The 16595-nt window shown below is 35.6% G+C and overlaps 2 protein-coding genes across 3 annotated transcripts; one reads left to right on the top strand and one right to left on the bottom strand.

Moving 5' to 3' along the window:
* The first annotated feature begins 3811 nt into the window (after positions 1-3811).
* On the top strand, positions 3812-9173 carry LOC122308359 (deSI-like protein At4g17486). The gene is made up of 4 exons (XM_043121636.1): positions 3812-4133; positions 6222-6509; positions 8519-8599; positions 8727-9173. Exons 1-4 carry the CDS (start codon positions 3983-3985, stop codon positions 8855-8857), a joined length of 651 nt encoding a protein of 216 aa, XP_042977570.1. The 5' UTR covers positions 3812-3982; the 3' UTR covers positions 8858-9173.
* Positions 9174-12116: 2943 nt separating this feature from the next.
* LOC122308358 (acyl-protein thioesterase 2-like) lies at positions 12117-16061 on the bottom strand. 2 transcript variants are annotated; one of them, XM_043121635.1, is made up of 10 exons: positions 15972-16061; positions 15548-15640; positions 15222-15336; positions 14947-14983; positions 14723-14792; positions 14402-14506; positions 13252-13402; positions 13070-13152; positions 12470-12563; positions 12117-12381 (listed from the first exon to the last, which is right to left on the bottom strand). In XM_043121635.1, exons 2-10 carry the CDS (start codon positions 15576-15578, stop codon positions 12294-12296), a joined length of 774 nt encoding a protein of 257 aa, XP_042977569.1. In that variant the 5' UTR covers positions 15579-15640; positions 15972-16061; the 3' UTR covers positions 12117-12293. The 2 variants fall into 2 exon arrangements, with proteins under 2 accessions (XP_042977569.1, XP_042977568.1); XM_043121634.1 differs by lacking the exon at positions 15972-16061 and adding an exon at positions 15810-15965.
* Positions 16062-16595: the final 534 nt, after the last annotated feature.

Here is a 16595-nt window from a genome sequence, read left to right as displayed (position 1 = left end):
ACTGTGTCCGAGATTTAAGCATTGTTTTGAAGCTTAAAACAATTCGCTATAAGCCTATATTTCCTTTAATCCCTTGCATCATTTCCTCAACCAAAGTCAATTGTTTGTATGAAAAACCATTGAAAACAAGGGATAAAAACAAACCATTTTTTAGCCTAAGCCCTTTGTTTAAAATGGCTCCCCACATGATTTAAAATTTGTTAAATACTAGTGTTATATATCTAACCAAGTGTAATAGCATACTATATAAATTAATGGCCGAAGTGCCATCCCCATCCAACATTCCAACCACATGCTAAATGCAAAGGGAGCCGTACACATATAGCACACAACAATCCTAAAATCCACAACTATCCAGCGATTCCAGCACACAAACAAACATAATATCCACAACTATCAAGAAAATGAACAAAAATATTGCAAAAATAGTTAAGATATACAAATTATTGAGAGAGAGAGAGAGAGAGAGAGAGAGAGAGAGAGAGAGAGAGAGAGAGAGACACCTCGGTTACAACTCAAAATGGGATATACGGGTTCACGGGTTCACGGAGGGACGACGGAGGAGCTCCGGCACGGCACGGCTTCAGAATCTTCAGATGAGAGGTACGGGCTGGGGTCGGTGAAGGTTGAGATGACTCAGATGAGAGGAAAGTGAAAACCCACTGAGGAAGAAAAGTGATTCACTGACAGCGAAGGGGGAGGGAATCGGGGGGGGGGGGGGGGGAGTTGAAAACCCATTAGGGTTGCACAGAAACGGCGCCGTTTGGAGTTATTTCCCCAAACGGCGCCGTTTGGGGTTATTTTAACCCCAAACGGTGTCGTTTGGGGGGGGGGGTGGGGAGGGGAAGTGAAAACCCATTAGGGTTGCACAGAAACGGCGCCGTTTGGGATTCAAAATTTTGAAAAAAAATGGATACTAATCTACTTTAAACAATAAAAATAAATTAATAAGTTAGTAAAAATAAATTAATAAGTTAGCAAAAATATATTTAAGTTAGTAAAAATATATTTAAGTAAGTAAAAATATATTTAAGTTAGTAAAAATATATACTATTATATATTATATATTAGTGATACACTAATACTAATACTAATACTATTAGTCTATTAATATATAGTAAATTAATAATATTTATTAATTTATATACTATAGTCTAATAACTAGATAGTCATCATAGTCTAGATGTAATAACTAATAACTAATAATATCTAATAACACTAGTTAGACTAGTACTAATAGATAATAACTTAAAGATACTAATTTAATATACATATAACTAATATATACTATTAAATATATTATCTATTAGTAATACACTAATACTAATACTATTGGTCTATTAATATATAGTAAATTAGTAATATTTATTAATTTATTTACTATAGTCTAATGACTAGATAGTCTAGATGTAATAACTAGTAACTAATAATATGTCTATAACACTAGTTACACTAGTACTAATAGATAATAATTTAAAGATATATATTTAATATATATGTAACTAATAATATACTATTGAACTATATTAGTAATTTACTATATACTAATAGTCTAATACTATTAGTCTATTAGTAAGTTAGTATATAGTATAATAGTAAATTAGTAATATTTATTAACTTATTTACTATAGTCTATAACAAATATTAAATAACTAGATGTAATAACTAGTAACTAATTATATGTAATAACACTAGTTACACTAATACTAATAGATAATAACTTAGAAGATATTAATTTAATATATATTAACTAATAGTATACTATTATATATATATATATTATATTAGTAATATACTAATACTAATACTATTAGTCTATTAATATATAGTAATATTTATTAACTTATTTACTATAGTCTAATAACTTATAACTAGATAGTCTAGATGTAATAACTAGTAACTAATAATATGTTATAAGTTGATAACACTACACTAGTACTAAATTACTAATAGATAATAACTTAAAGATATTAATTTAATTTATACAACTAATAGTATACTATTATATATATTAGTAATTTACTATATACTAATAGTCTAATACTATTAGTCTATTAGTATATAGTAAATTACTAATATTTATTAACTTATTTACTATAAGTTTATAACTAATAACTAGTGCTAATTGCTAGTATATTATTGGATTTAACTAATGATGTTACTATATTTATATTTATATGATTACTATATAGAAAAACACATATATTTTTTATAAAATATGTACGCTAGCGGAGCGGAGTCGGATGCGGAGTCGGAGTCGGAGTCGGAATAGGGAGTCGGAGGCGGAGTCGGAGTCGGATCCGCCTGGACTCCGACTCCGACTTTTCATGGGAAAGAAACTCCGACTCCGACTCCGACAAGTCGGAGTCGGAGCGGAGTCGGGATCAAAGTCGGATTTTTGGATTTCTGCTCAGCCCTATTTGAAACATTGGTCTCTCTCACATTTTATTCCAAATTAATGGTTGGTTGAGTTTCATTTATATCAACATCAATAATAGACGAAGAAGAATCCATCTAAATTATAAAACAAAATATAAATGTTATACAATATCACAAATTTGAAAATTGGCAAATATAACACAAAATATCCCAGTAGCTAGTTTGTAACTTGGCAAACATTACAAGTTTAAGACTCTAATCTAAGTTGTTCACTCATCTTCTCTCAATTTATATAAATAATTAACAAGGCCTAACAGATTATATATTAACAAATTATATATATATATACACACACAATAGATTATATGAGTTAATATATAACAAAGTGTATATATATATATAAAACAGATTATAATTCATATATATATAACAGATTATATAATATATAGTATACACTAAGAATACTCATAGAGACTGGAGGCAGAGGAAGGCCGGAGGAAAATGGGGGTCATCGGTTCAGCTTTGCAGTGCCGTTCAACGGAGACAGTCACGGAGTGAGAGACTCGGATAGAGAGAGAGAGAGAGAGAGAGAGAGAGAGAGAGAGAGAGAGAGAGAGAATGGGGGGGGGGGGGGGAACTAGGAACGGGAAAGGTAATAACCCTAACTCATTCCCAACCAAACAACGCCGTTTGGTCGAGACCAAATGGCATCGTTACTCTTTTTTTTTTTTTTTGTTACTCATTTAAACAAAACGACGCCGTTTCATATGAAACGACGTCGTTTTTATATAAGATATATATTAAAAATATATATATATGGTCGGTCGGTTTACCGGTTTTCTGTGTGGACAAATCGAGACCGAGCCGACTGTGATCAGTTTGTATTTATTTCTACCCCCGGCCGATCGATTCCGTCTACCACCGGCCGACTGGTTCTGACGTCTAAAGGTCGGTTGTCGTCGGTGGAGGTCTGTTCGCCGGTTTTTTGTACACCCCTAATAATGAGGCTTGTTCGGAATTACAGTAAAAATTTTAAAAATTGATTAAATAGTTTTAATTATTTTTTATGAATTAAAATATTTAAGTTATTTATATGTTATATATTAAAACACTTTTAATTTTAAATAAGTTAATATATGCAGTTCTCAAATGTACTTTTTCAAATAATACGAAATATAATTTAAATTTTAAAAAGATTTTTAAATGATGAAAATATTTATACAATTTTAATATAATTATAACTTTTAAACTTTTAAAAATATAATCATAATTTTTTTAAAAAAATTAAATAATCATTATTTCTACTTCAAAAAATATTTTTTAAATTTATTTTTAAATAAACATAATATATTTAAAAATATTTTAAAAATATATAGTATATACTATATACCTATAAAATTTATTATTTAAATTATTAGCTATAAGCCCAGCAATCCAAACATGTACTTAAGCCATCTTGTGCTTTCCCACGTTTGCCGGCAAACCGATCCTTACTCTCTGCCGGAGAACGGAGGTGGATCTCTGAGGCTCACATCTCTTTGCCATGCACTGAGAAGAAAAAACTGGGTTGTTTTGGGTTGAGTTTTAAAAGAAAGTTTTGGAAATGGGGGCAGAGTGCTCTTCGAGCTCGGCCTCTGAATATGATGGAAACAAAAATAGCGAGACCCAGGTGGTTCTGAACGTGTACGATCTCAGCCCTATTAACAATTACACTTCTTGGTTCGGTTTCGGAGTCTTTCATTCCGGTATTGAAGGTTAGTTGCAGAAAATCTTCTTTTATAGCTTCTTTCTTTCTTTCTTTCTTTTTTCCCCGAAATGCCATGGCTATTTGTTTTTTCGGGTTGTGGTCATTGGGCGTTGGCTCCGTCTTTTTTCTTGTTTCTTGATGATTTTGTATGTGAGTTTTCGTAATTTTTCTTCGCCTCATTTCATTTGCTTCTATTCTCTGTTTAGTATGCGATGTATATTTGGTTTTTGTTTGATCTCCACCTCCTCCCCCCTCCCGGCGCCCCGGCTTTTGGTATGCTGCTTTGCGGACGGTGGATTTGAATGGTTGCATGGAAAAAATAGAAGATGAAATTTGTGGGGGTTTTCTCAAACCATTAGTCGAGTATTTCTTTTCAATGGAGTTTCATTTCATTATGTATGGAATATGAGTTTTTTTTAGGAAGTATGAATATTGATCTTGATTAAAAATATTTTGCAGTTAATTAATGCCATCATTTAGGCGGTTGGATACCGATATGAGATGAGATAAGATGAATTATGAATAGTAATAAAAGTGAATAGTAGTGAAATGATTTGAGTTAGTATTTTATGGAATTTTAGAAAATAAGAGAAAAAGTTGAATAAAAATATTATAAAGTTAAAATATTATTATAATATTATTTTTTAATATTATTTTTGTTTTGAGATTTGAAAAAGTTGAACTATTTTTTTATTTTTTCTGGAAGTTTGAAAAAGTTGTAATAATTAAGTAATGATTAGATGAAAAAGTTGAAAATTTGAAATTGAAAAATGTTTATATTTGTGGTGTTTGGATATTGACTCATTGAGATGAGATGAGATGAGATGAGAGGCTCTTGTTGTGAGTTGTATGCAAGTTTTGGCGTGCTTGATGAACGTACTTTCATTCAATTATATCATATGCAAGCAAATGCTTCAGCACCAGTTATTAATAGATCATAATTTTTTGGTTATTTTGATTAAAAATATTTTGGAGATAGTGAGTGTTATCGTTTAGTCTAATGTGAGTTGTATGAGTGCTATCATTTAGTTTAATGTGATTTGTATGCAAGTTTTGGCATGCTTGATAAACATACTTTCATTCAATTGTATCGGCTATTGATCCAAACAATTATGATCTATTAATAACTGGTACTGATGCATTAGCTTGCATATGCCAAGTACTGTTCGCATGCCATTATATAGTACCTTGGTTTGGTGGTAACTACTTAGAAAGTGGATTAAATATTTAGGACTTGTGTTTCAGGAGGCCCTTCAGTCACATAGATAGGCTTTAATTTGACAAGGCATATTTGCTGAGGCATGTACTTTTCGCTATAAAAAGTCAGAACACCTTGAAGAAATGTGAAATATTGTGCTTCAGTTTTACCAAAATTAAGAAGGGGGTGTTCTGAATGTTAGGTGCCGTAGATTAGAACAAAATTAACTTACCGCAAAAGGACACAGTTTTACTGACATTGCACAGTTCGGTTCAGTCAATTTGATATTCTTAGAATACTTTCTGGAAGCAAGTAACGATCCAAGGAAGGCTCAAGCTTCATTTGGGCTCATACTTCAAAAGGACTAGTCAATGTTACAATTGAGTCCCTTGGAAACATTATAAACAGTAAGAACTTTTTTCTCCCAAGCATTGTGGGATCCCATTTACCACCTATACTCAGTATGTGATATCACTTTGTAATCATTTTGTCTAACTGCCTAATAGGGTGGATGGTACATGCTCTTGTTTCTCTTATTTTTTGTTCTAACCAAATGGATGGAGAAAATATTCTAAATCTATTAAATGTTTGAATTATGAGAACTATCATTTTGAATGTAAGGATGAGAAATGTAGAGATTTGGATAATTTGAGTTCGATGTGCAAAGTATGTTCAATCAAAACAATATATTTCCCAAGCTACAGCAAATTGTGGTTTCTATTTCAGATAAGTTGACACAAGTGCTTTTAGGACTAGTTCTTATACAAATTAAAGCAATATCTACAATCTTCTTATTTGAATGACTTGTGAAGTCCTTGCAATTTTCTTTTTTTTCAGTTTTTGTTGTTAATTTTAAATCTAATGTATCACACTACCTGTGCCAATGTTTATGGAAAGTCCATGGGAAGGAGTATGGATTTGGAGCTCATGAACTTTCAGCAAGTGGAGTTTTTGAAGTGGAACCAAGGAGTTGCCCAGGTTTTGTTTACCGATGTTCCATCCCATTGAGCCGCATAACCATCGTTCCATCTGATTTCCGGAAATTTCTTGAGAATGTAGCTTCTGAGTATCATGGGGATACCTATCACCTCATTTTCAAGAACTGCAACCATTTTACAGATGACATCTCATGGAGATTGACGGGAAAACACATCCCAGGGTGGGTGAATCGACTCGCCCGAGTAGGTACAAACAATATTTCCATAAACTGATCTATCTTCTTCCCATTATTTCAGTTATTCACTTCGCTCTATCTGTCCTTTTGTTTTGTGCTTAAGTTTCCATTGTGGTAGTGAACTGGAATTGCTGCAATCAGCTCTATTGCTGCATCCAAAGATCTAAAATATTAGAGTTTCATGTTCGAGTGAGTAGTGGGTGGTCAAGATTGAAAACACTAGAGATTGACAGGAAAACTCATTGTCATTCTTTAACTATCTGAGAATCGCACGTGCAATGCACATGCTTGATTCCCCACAGGAGACGTGTTCGCTCCCTAGGAGAGCACTGCAGGAGCACGTGCTCACCATCTCGGGGGGCCTCGTGAACTTGTGTGATGCTCGCCACCTCTGCAAGCATCATGAAGAGGGAAAGAGCTTGCCCCCCAAGCGAGCAAAATAGAGAACAAAATTGCCACCTCAATGTTAGTGTGGGGAGGGAAAGTGATTGCCCCGCCAAGCAACATGGAGAGCACCAAGGTAATCGAAGTGCTCGCTACCCCAAGCAAGCACGGTGTGAAGCAAAGTGCTTGCCACCTCGGTGAGCAAAGTTGAGAGAAAAAGTGCTCACTTGGGCTAGCACCTTAGCAAGGAACGTGGAAAGGGATAGAGCTTGCCCTTAGGCAAGCACCACAAGAGCCAAAGTACTTGCCACTAGGCAAGCCCTATGGGAAGTAGAGTGCTCACCCCTTGGCAAGCACCATGGGAGGCAAAGTGCTCGTATGCCAGGCGAGCATGACGAGAGGCAAAGGGCTTGTCAACAATTGAGCAAGACCGAAAACAAAGCACTCGCCACTAGGCGAGTACCATGGGGGTCAAAATGGGGCTAGCATAACGAGAGTTAAAAGTGCTCGCCACCTCTGGGAGCAACAAGGGAATAAAAAATGCTCATACTCGATGTGAGCACAACACGAGCCAAAGTGTTTGCCCCTAGGTGAGTAACATGGAGAGCACCAAGGTAACTAAAGTGCTCCTTGGCTAGCAACATGGAGAGAGAGAGTGTTCGTACCTTGGGCAAGCATGACGAGAGACAAAGTGCTCACTCTCTAGGTGAGCAATATCGAAAGCAAAGTACTCGTACCGTAGGCGAGCATTATGGGGGACATAGTGTTCGCTAGCAAGCGAGCACCACGGTGGATGTAAATGCTCGCCTAAGGGCGAGCACCAAGGGGCAAAGTTCTTGTACCCCGGGAGCGAGCATGACTAGAGGCAAAGGACTTGCTCTGCACCACGAGACAAGAAGTGCATAGGTAAGCACGCACCCCCCCCCCCCCCCCCAAACAAAAAAAAAAGCGAGCAATACGGATGGGAAAGTGCTTGTCCCGAGACGAGTAGCATTGGGGAGAGAGAAAGGGGGGGGGGGGGGGCGGCGAGTGCTTGCCTTAGGTGAGTAATATCAAAGCAAAGTGCTCGTACCATAGGCGAGCACCACGGGGGACATTGTGTTTGCCACCAAGCAAGCAATACCAAAAGCAAAGGGTTCACACTGTAGGCAAGCACCATGGGGCATGTAAAGGGCAAGAGCGAGCACAACAAGAGGCAAAAGGCTCGCTCCCCTAGCGAGCACCATGGGAGATGAAATGATCACCACCAGGCAAGCAATACTGGAAGCAAAGTGCTTGCATGGTAATGATAAGAGTCAATTTCGTCAAATAGCCACAAAAAGTGGACTGGCATTTGATTATGCCAGTCAATTTTACAGGCCCAGTGTCAGTAACAAGTGCGGTTTTCCATCTCCGGTTAGATGTTTGAACAAATTTTGAGTTTTGGGGTTAGTGAGTATCACGTCAGATATAAAATTTGACTATAATGTACAACGATCAAATGTAAAAGAGGGGCAACTTCATCAGCACAACTACAAAAGTCTGAAAAGTCTGGAAAGGGTCAATTTCGTCAGCACAACTACAAGAAAATGCAAAACTCGCTCCTTTATCCCATTTATAGATGTGATGTTCAGATTTAACTGAAGTTTTTTATCAGGTGCTTTATGTAGTTGTCTGCTTCCAGAAAGCCTTCAAGTATCTACTGTTAAACAGCTGCCTGAATACCATGACTGTTCAGGTGAGCAGTCTTTTCTTGAATCTTTTATCTCTATAATTTTGTTTGGTTACACATCTAGTCCAGATTCCTTTACCATAGACATGAGAAAAACTTTTGTTATTTAATTCCTTCTTTTTGGTGGTTTTAGAAAATGGTACAGAATTTCTATCAACCCCCATTGCACGTGAGTCAACAGAAATTGATGATCAAGAGAAGAGCCTACTGCCCCCATTGGCTATTAGTGGTGACTTGGCATTTGTTAAAGAGGCGCACCATTGAAACTGAGCTGCCTCTCTGAACGGAGGAACAGTATCATTCTCCTCAACAACACTGTTGTCATTGCTTGCATGCAAAACTCATCATTTGATTGGCTGTAATTTATTCATATTTCCACTTTTCATCCTCTTATGTTTATTTGATTCGTTCAACTCATGAAAAAAATGTTTTTCATTTGTTTAGAACTGAAAAACATGAAATGTTGAAATTGATTATTTGTCGGGGTTCTGCATGAGGCTTTTTGTAAAGGGTAAATGATATCTCAATCCGAATGTTATGTCGTGTATTATGAACTTGGAACTAAAAGATTGGCGGTCTACTTCAGTTTCAAGAAGCAATTTTGGTGAACCTCTTTCTTGGTTTGGAAAATGCGTGCTGGAAAATGCATATGGTTTCCGACAAAACCATATGCATATATATAAAGTAAATGCTGATGAGTGTAGTGTGTGTGTGTGTGTAATGTAATTGAGGATGATATATAATGAAGAATAACATTTCTTAAAAACAAAACAAATTGCATCTTAAATATGTTCCTAACTTGGGTTGGAACGTCAATTGTAAGTTTCAGAAACTTCCTTCTTATTTTCGTACCCTCCAAAGAGAGCAGCTTGATTGCTATGACCTATCTTTTTCTTTTTCTTTAGACAAAAACATGGGTCAGATATATGTTTTAACCTGTCACCAGGTGTGTCAGCATATGAGAAGAGTAAAAAACAGCAGATACGATGGAAAGCCAAATTCCCAACTTACATTTTCCATGACCAAAATAAATGTATTATAATACACAATTATGGCTCATACAGGTACCAACCAGCCAAAGTGCTTTCATTCTTGGACGTTTAATCACTGACAATATAATAATTGCTTATGAGCTTCTCCATTTTATGCACTCTAGAAAGAAAGGTAGAGAAGGGTGTATGACCATTAAATTGGATATGTCAAAAGCTTATGAAAGGGTTGAGTGGGGTTTTTTTGGAAGCAATGCTTATTTGATTGGGATTTGGTGATCATTGGATTAAGTTGCTCATGACTTGTGTCAGATCCGTCACTTATTCTGTTGTGGTAAATGGTGTACCTGGAGATGTTATTGTGCCGTCAAGGGGCATAAGGCAAGGAGACCCTTTGTCTCCTTGTTCTTAATGTGTGTAGAGAGTCTCAACAATTTATTATAACAAGCCGAAATGAAGGGGCTGATTAAAGGGGAGGCAGCTTCTAGAGAAGGCATAAGGATCAATCATCTCATTTTTTCTGATGATTGTGTATTTTTTGCAGGTCTAAGCAAGGGGAATGGTATAATCTTCTTCATATCTTACATATGTATGAAGTTGCTTCTGGTCAGGTGTTAAATAGGCAAAAGACTTCCATTCTTTTCAGTTCTAACACTCTGTTAAGGAGTGTATTCTTCAACATGCTGAAAGTGTTTATATGTGACAATTACAACAAATATTTAATTTTACCAACTGGGTAAACTTAAATATGGAAGAGAGTTTCAAGCTGGAAGTCAAAGTTACTATTTACTGCAGGCAAGGAAGTCTTCATCAAGAGTGTTCTGCAAGCAATACCAACATACACAATGAGTGTTTTCAGGCTTTCAAAGGGGTTACTCAAGGAGATTGAACTGCTGATTGCCAATTTTTGGTAGAACCTTAGGATAGCAAAGGGATACATTGGAAAAGCTGGACCAGCTTAGGAGCTGCAAAAAGTATGGGGGGTTTGGGCTTCCGTGACCTCAACTGTTTCAATAGGGCTTTGCTTGCCAAACAAGTCCGGAGACTTATTCAAGATCCTTCATCATTGGTTGCTCGCGTTTTTTAAACAAAAATACTTTCCAGCAAGTCATTTGTTGGAGGCAAAAACTGGTTCTTGTCCTTCATATATTTGGAGAAGTCTGTGTTCAGTTTTGGATATGGTCAAGATGGGGTATGTATGGAGAGTAGGCAATGGTAAGAGCATAAATATTAAGAAAGATAAGTGGGTGGGTTCCTCTTCCCTCTATTTTTCAGATTCAAACACCTATGTCTATTCTGGATGTTGAGGCTACTGTGGATGAGCTAATGGATGAGGATTCTAAGTCCTGGAAAATGGATATTTTGTACTCAATTTTTAGAAGGGAGGAAGCAGATTATATCAACAGAATTCCTATTAGCTTAAGGGGCATGGGGGACAAAGTAATATGGGGATTTGCTGAAAAAGGTCTTTTTAAAGTTAAATCTGCATATTTTGCTGATTTTGACAGAAAGAACCAAATGGTGGGTCAGCCTTCTGTATCTTCACCTAATGTTAAGCTGTGGAGGAAGGTTTGGAAGCTGGATTGTACAAGGAAAGTAAAACAGTTAATCTGGAAGCACTTAATAATATTTTACCTACAAAGGAAAACTGTTTAAAAGGATTGTTGAGAATTCTATGTGCCCGATCTGTCATTCAGTAGAGTAATCTGTGTTACATGTTATGTGGCAATGTCCTGCTTCTATGGATGTTTTGGGGAGCTGCGTAGTCCTCTACAGAAATGGAAACATGATTATTGTGATTTTCAATCCTTATGGTGCGATATGGTCTATAGATTAGATGCAGCTACCCTGAATAGAGTGGTTGTTGTTTGTCATGGTATTTGGAAGAGAATGAATGAATGAATCCATGTTTAATAACAAGTTTAAAAGCCATTCTATTCTGTTTCAACTGGCAACTCAGGATGGTGGAGTTGACTATCCTCTTTGTTCACAGGATTTGAATGGTATTATTCAGGAGAGAGCAATAGGGACAGAAGTCAATTAGGGATGGATTCCACCATGTTTTGGATTCTTAAAAGCTAACGTTGATGCTACTTATGTCAAAGAAACAGAGAGGATGGGTATTGGGGTCGTGGTAAGGGATCACTGGGGTCAAGTACAAGCAGTTTTAGCTGCTTCTAGAAGTGCTATTCAATCCGCTGCAATAGCAGAAAGCTGGGCTCTCCTCAGGGCAGTAACATTCTGCAATGAACTTGGTTTGGGATGTGTGCAATTTGAGGGGGATGCAAAACTGGTAGTGGATGCTGTTAACAAGAACACTTTTGATTATTCTTGGAATGGTCAACTCGTCGAGGACATAAAGTGTACTTTGTTGTCTCATCAAAATTGGTCTATCCAGCATGTGGCAAGAACTGGAAATAAAGCAGTTGATGCAGCTGCTAAGTTAGGATTGTCTTTAACTTCTGAACAGATTTGGATGGAGGAGGAACCACCTAAGGTTGCTTCTTTCATTATTGTTGATAAATCATGTATTCTTTGATTCATGAATGGAAGTTTCATTTTAAAAAAAATATATCAAATACAAGAGAGAGCCAATTGGGTATCCATAGAATTATGACAATGTAATGTGTACATGACACCCCAAATTTGTTCCTTACAATTCCATCCGTTTTCTTGTTCCTGCTTTCTTGCTGTTACTCGACATTTAAATCTCATGAAGAGGCCCCCTCAAGTGCCAACTTTGAGGTTAGCCAAGCACAGACTTCATCCATCTCTACAGGTATTGTGTAGTGGCCAAGCCTGCATATTGAAACACAAAAATCTTGTAACATTGATCTGGATTTATCAAAATTATCAATTACTTTGATGGTAATTTGTAACTGAATACCCATTATAGCTTTTGAACGTCACATCCTGAAATCCACATGAACTCAAGGACTCTGAGGATTTCTCGCCAAATTTATAAAGAACCACATCATCACCTGAAACAATTCATAGCTGTATCATTTCAGTAGTTGCTACAGCTTTCACCATTAAAGCCATAATGCCAGTGCATAGACAAAGGCCTTGTTTGGATATTGAGATGAGATGAGAAATTTGTAAATAGTAGTGATATGATTTAAATTAAGATGTTTTATGAGATTTTTGAAAACGTGAGAAAAAATTGAATAAAAAAATTATAAAGTTAAAATATTATTTTTGTTTTAGAATTTGAAAAAGTTAAATTGTTTTTTGTGTTTTTTTTTTTTTGGAAGTTTGTGAAAGTTGTAATAATTAGGTAATGATTAGATGAAAAAGTCGAAAATTTGAAATTGAAAAGTGTTTGTGTTTGAGTGGTATTTGGATACTGAGATGAGATGAGATGAGATGAAATGGAATGATGGGTTGAGACCATCTCAACCTTCAAATGGGGCCTAAGGAAAATTATTCAGCAATGAAAAGGTTGGAGCCATCGCACTTTGGTTATGAATAGCAAGATTATAAATACCTTTCCCATGACAGAGCAAAATAGGCAAGGACACAGCACGCCTTGCAGCTTCATTCACCCCCTCCAGTTTGTTAGCCAAGGTCCTGGAAAGAATATAACTCATAACCATAGGTTTCAAACTTACATACGAAAAAAAACAGTGCACAGTTGAGATGAGTAAGGCAGATTGATAGGATGCAAACTTTGAACATGGAAGCCAGCCACTTAGTCCAACAACTGCATTTAATTTGGCAGGGTATGGATTGCCGTTCCCATATTTTCCCTGTGTGAAGCAGGTTGCAGAATATAGTGCAGTAGATGCACCCATACTGAAGCCTCCAACGCCAAGTTTAACTATAGAAAATAAATGCAGAGCTCCATCAAAGTTACAAGAAGAAAACAGGTTGCATTTCAATTTTTTTTTTTTTATAAGAAACTAGGATTTATTAAATTAAAATCTTAAATAGGCTGCACTTCACATAATTATAAAAATAAGTTAATCCACTTTCTCTCTCATATAGGTTAATCCCTAAAAAAAAGATTCACAACACAAAATGCAGTCATTGCAGTACATGATATCACAAAAGGGAAATTAGCATTGATAAAGGACAAGCAATTCACAAAGTTCTTTTTAAGTCTCTCAAACAAAATGTGATCCTTTCAACTCAAATAGGAAGCAAGATGAAATTCCATATAAAAAAGAAAACTTTTTGCTTTCAACAAGTAAAAATTCATGTCCATAGGATTTCGAGGTAATCTCTTAGCATATTATGCAACTCAAAAAATGATAACTTGGTAAAACAAAATGCTCGAACATATACAATGCACAAAACAATGCTTGTTAGCAGGCATGAACGAAGTGCAATATGACTCAGAAAGAGACAAGCCTTAAAGGTATATTAAAAACACTTTAAACAAGGCAATCAAGGCTAGGCTAATCAACATAAATAAATGAAGATATAAGCGAAGAAGGACACGATATTTACATGGTGTCTAGCAAAGACTTTTCTCTCAATAATATGAAATCTGTCTGAGAAGCTCACATAAAATAACCCATACAAGATATAATAATCGAAGGTATAGCCATCTCTCAAGACCAGCAGCATTTAAGCTAGAGCATACCAAGGGGAAAAGACCACATCTTGAAACTGATAAGAGCCTTGAAACACACGCATACAGGATAAAATAAAATAGTGAGAGTTAGACTGCCTGCTGCAAGATTCTAGTGCTCAAGAACTTCAGCAATCGATGGAGTGTTAGTACTTCAATGTTTTAATACTCATGAAATCTTTTCAACCTGTAAACAATTGCCAAAATTGCAGCATCACCTACGAAGACCCAAAAGAAACCTACTGTCAGCGGGTTCTGTTGACAACAAATTTGCAACATGTGCTGCTGAAGCATCCAAACCCTCTAAATCATCAGGAGCATCTTCTGATAGTTCACCCACATTAAACCCTGATTTACATCATGGTAGCAAGTCAGACCGATATTACAAGCAGCAAGACCCAAGTTTACAACAAAGAGTACTTTCACGTCCTTCACAACAAATTCAACCACTAGATATTTTTCCCCCGTCTATTGAATACATCCTTTGTACAGCCTCAAGATATTACAAAAAAACAGGTATTATGAAGACATTAAATGAACAAATCTCAAAGCATTACAACTCACAAGCAGTGGAAGGAAAGCCACCAAAAATAGCAATTGGCTGGGTAGGAGCAGTTGGGCATATCCATTTGATCTGCATATTGTAACTGATAAATTACATGAAAGTTTAGCGAAAACAAATTCAACCCAATCACTGGAATGTAAAACTAAGAGTTGCAAGTGTTCCTTTTTTAATATAAGTGATAAGTCGCAAGTGTTCCAATATAAATAAAATTACTTCTCCTTACGTTTGGAAGAGGAAGGGTCTCCAATAGCTGGGACCAGCTGCCAAAAGAAGGAAAGAAAAATCACATGATAATTAGACCACATTTGAACCAGAAATGGGAATTCTATAATATGTGCAGATGCAAACTGTGGAAAAGAAATGCTAAAAACTCGACGTTCATTCTCCTTTTACACCACCAACCAGGAGGAAACTAGAAACAAACACCGCAAAAGCTAATGAGATGGAGTATGCCAATACTCCATCAACTACACAAAGAAATAGGAAATATAATATTACCTTGAGCCATTATCACCAAGGCCATGTAGCCAAACTACAGTGGCTTGGTGTTTACCTTTAGGCCTCACCACATAGGTCCTTCCAAACTCAACTACCCTCCGAGCAGTTCGACCACCTAAAGTAAATTGCAATAAAATTTGATGGAAAGGGATCAGAAAGGAAAAATAAAAAATAAACAAAAGAAAAGAAAAATAAACGCCATTTATAAGACCAGGAAAACCCATATATTCAGCCAAAATAGCCTATATGAATGTAACAGAGTAGCACGAAATACCACCATCATCCCTATCAATTCGAAGAAATAAGAGCACGGGAACTAAACTAACCAGAACCCACTGAAGGGCCAGTAGAGCTCATCTTAGCCCCGCAGATAATTGCACAAACCAAGCTAGCTATAGTAATTGAAAAGAGAACAGATCCTGCGTAACAGAAACACAAAAGGTTTTCATTTTCTATCAAAACCCAATGGAGTAGACTAATAGAAAGGTCACAAGAACTCCAAAATCAGTAGAGGACAAGAACCCAGACTCAGAAAAACAAAATAACTTCACAAAATAAGTAGAAGAAATATTCCTTATCACTACTCACACAATTCAACGTTAGAAAAAATTCAATATAAACGAAATCGCTCGATAAACAAAACTTCAACTCCAAGTCTGCCTGTAAGGCAACAGACAGACGCTCGCGCACTAGATGGAAGCATAAGATCGCATAACAGAGATAGAAATGAAGGAATTGAGAAGGAAGTACCGATGGGTTCTTAGAGATCTAAGAGCATTTGTATTGATTTCATCGAAAGTCAATACATTTTTAAATTTTAATAAATTTGTTTAAAATAAACTTACATTGAATTTATCAAATAAAGATTTAAAAAATTTTAAGTTACAGTAATTATTATTCTTCTATTAAATTTAAAGATTTATTATTCTACCTTTAAATTAATATTTTATTTTAATTTTAATAAATAATAATTTTATTTTATTTTATTTTAAATTATTTGAAAATCAATTATTTAAGTATTAAAATAAACTATTAATGTCCACATATTTAGCATAATTATAAAATATGAAAAAAAATTAAAAATATTATTATTAAAAAAATAATATTATATTATTATTTTGATGAATCTAATGATTAATTCAATGTGAAATTATAAATATAAAAGTTTTAGATTTATGAAACATTTATATTTTTTATTAAATTTTAAAAATAAATTTGATGAGTCCAATATTAGTGATTTAACAACTAACACCAACCTTGATCGTTGTGAAGGCCCGACGCAACACAAACTCTGTCTCTCTTCCCTCTGTGTGTGTTTGTTCTCAAACTTCCGTTAGTAAGAGCATCCCCAACCCGATTTGCATATTGTCATTT

The sequence above is a fragment of the Carya illinoinensis genome, chromosome 4 (assembly GCF_018687715.1).
Source record: "Carya illinoinensis cultivar Pawnee chromosome 4, C.illinoinensisPawnee_v1, whole genome shotgun sequence".
NCBI lineage: Eukaryota > Viridiplantae > Streptophyta > Magnoliopsida > Fagales > Juglandaceae > Carya > Carya illinoinensis.
The sequence above is the reverse complement of the archived record's forward strand: the minus strand, read 5'-3'. Positions and strand labels throughout refer to the sequence as shown.

Coding starts and splice junctions, on each gene's coding strand:
- LOC122308358 (XM_043121635.1), bottom strand. CDS start 15,578: ATGAGCTCTACTGGCCCTTCAGTGGGTTCTG. Junction 14,507..14,722: donor TGGCTTTCCTTCCACTGCTT/GTGAGTTGTAAT, acceptor GATGTAAATCAG/GGTTTAATGTGGGTGAACTA. Junction 13,153..13,251: donor GGCTGGCTTCCATGTTCAAA/GTTTGCATCCTA, acceptor TATTCTTTCCAG/GACCTTGGCTAACAAACTGG.
- LOC122308359 (XM_043121636.1), top strand. CDS start 3,983: ATGGGGGCAGAGTGCTCTTCGAGCTCGGCCTCTGAATATGATGGAAAC. Junction 6,510..8,518: donor GAATCGACTCGCCCGAGTAG/GTACAAACAATA, acceptor GTTTTTTATCAG/GTGCTTTATGTAGTTGTCTG. Junction 8,600..8,726: donor TGAATACCATGACTGTTCAG/GTGAGCAGTCTT, acceptor TGGTGGTTTTAG/AAAATGGTACAGAATTTCTA.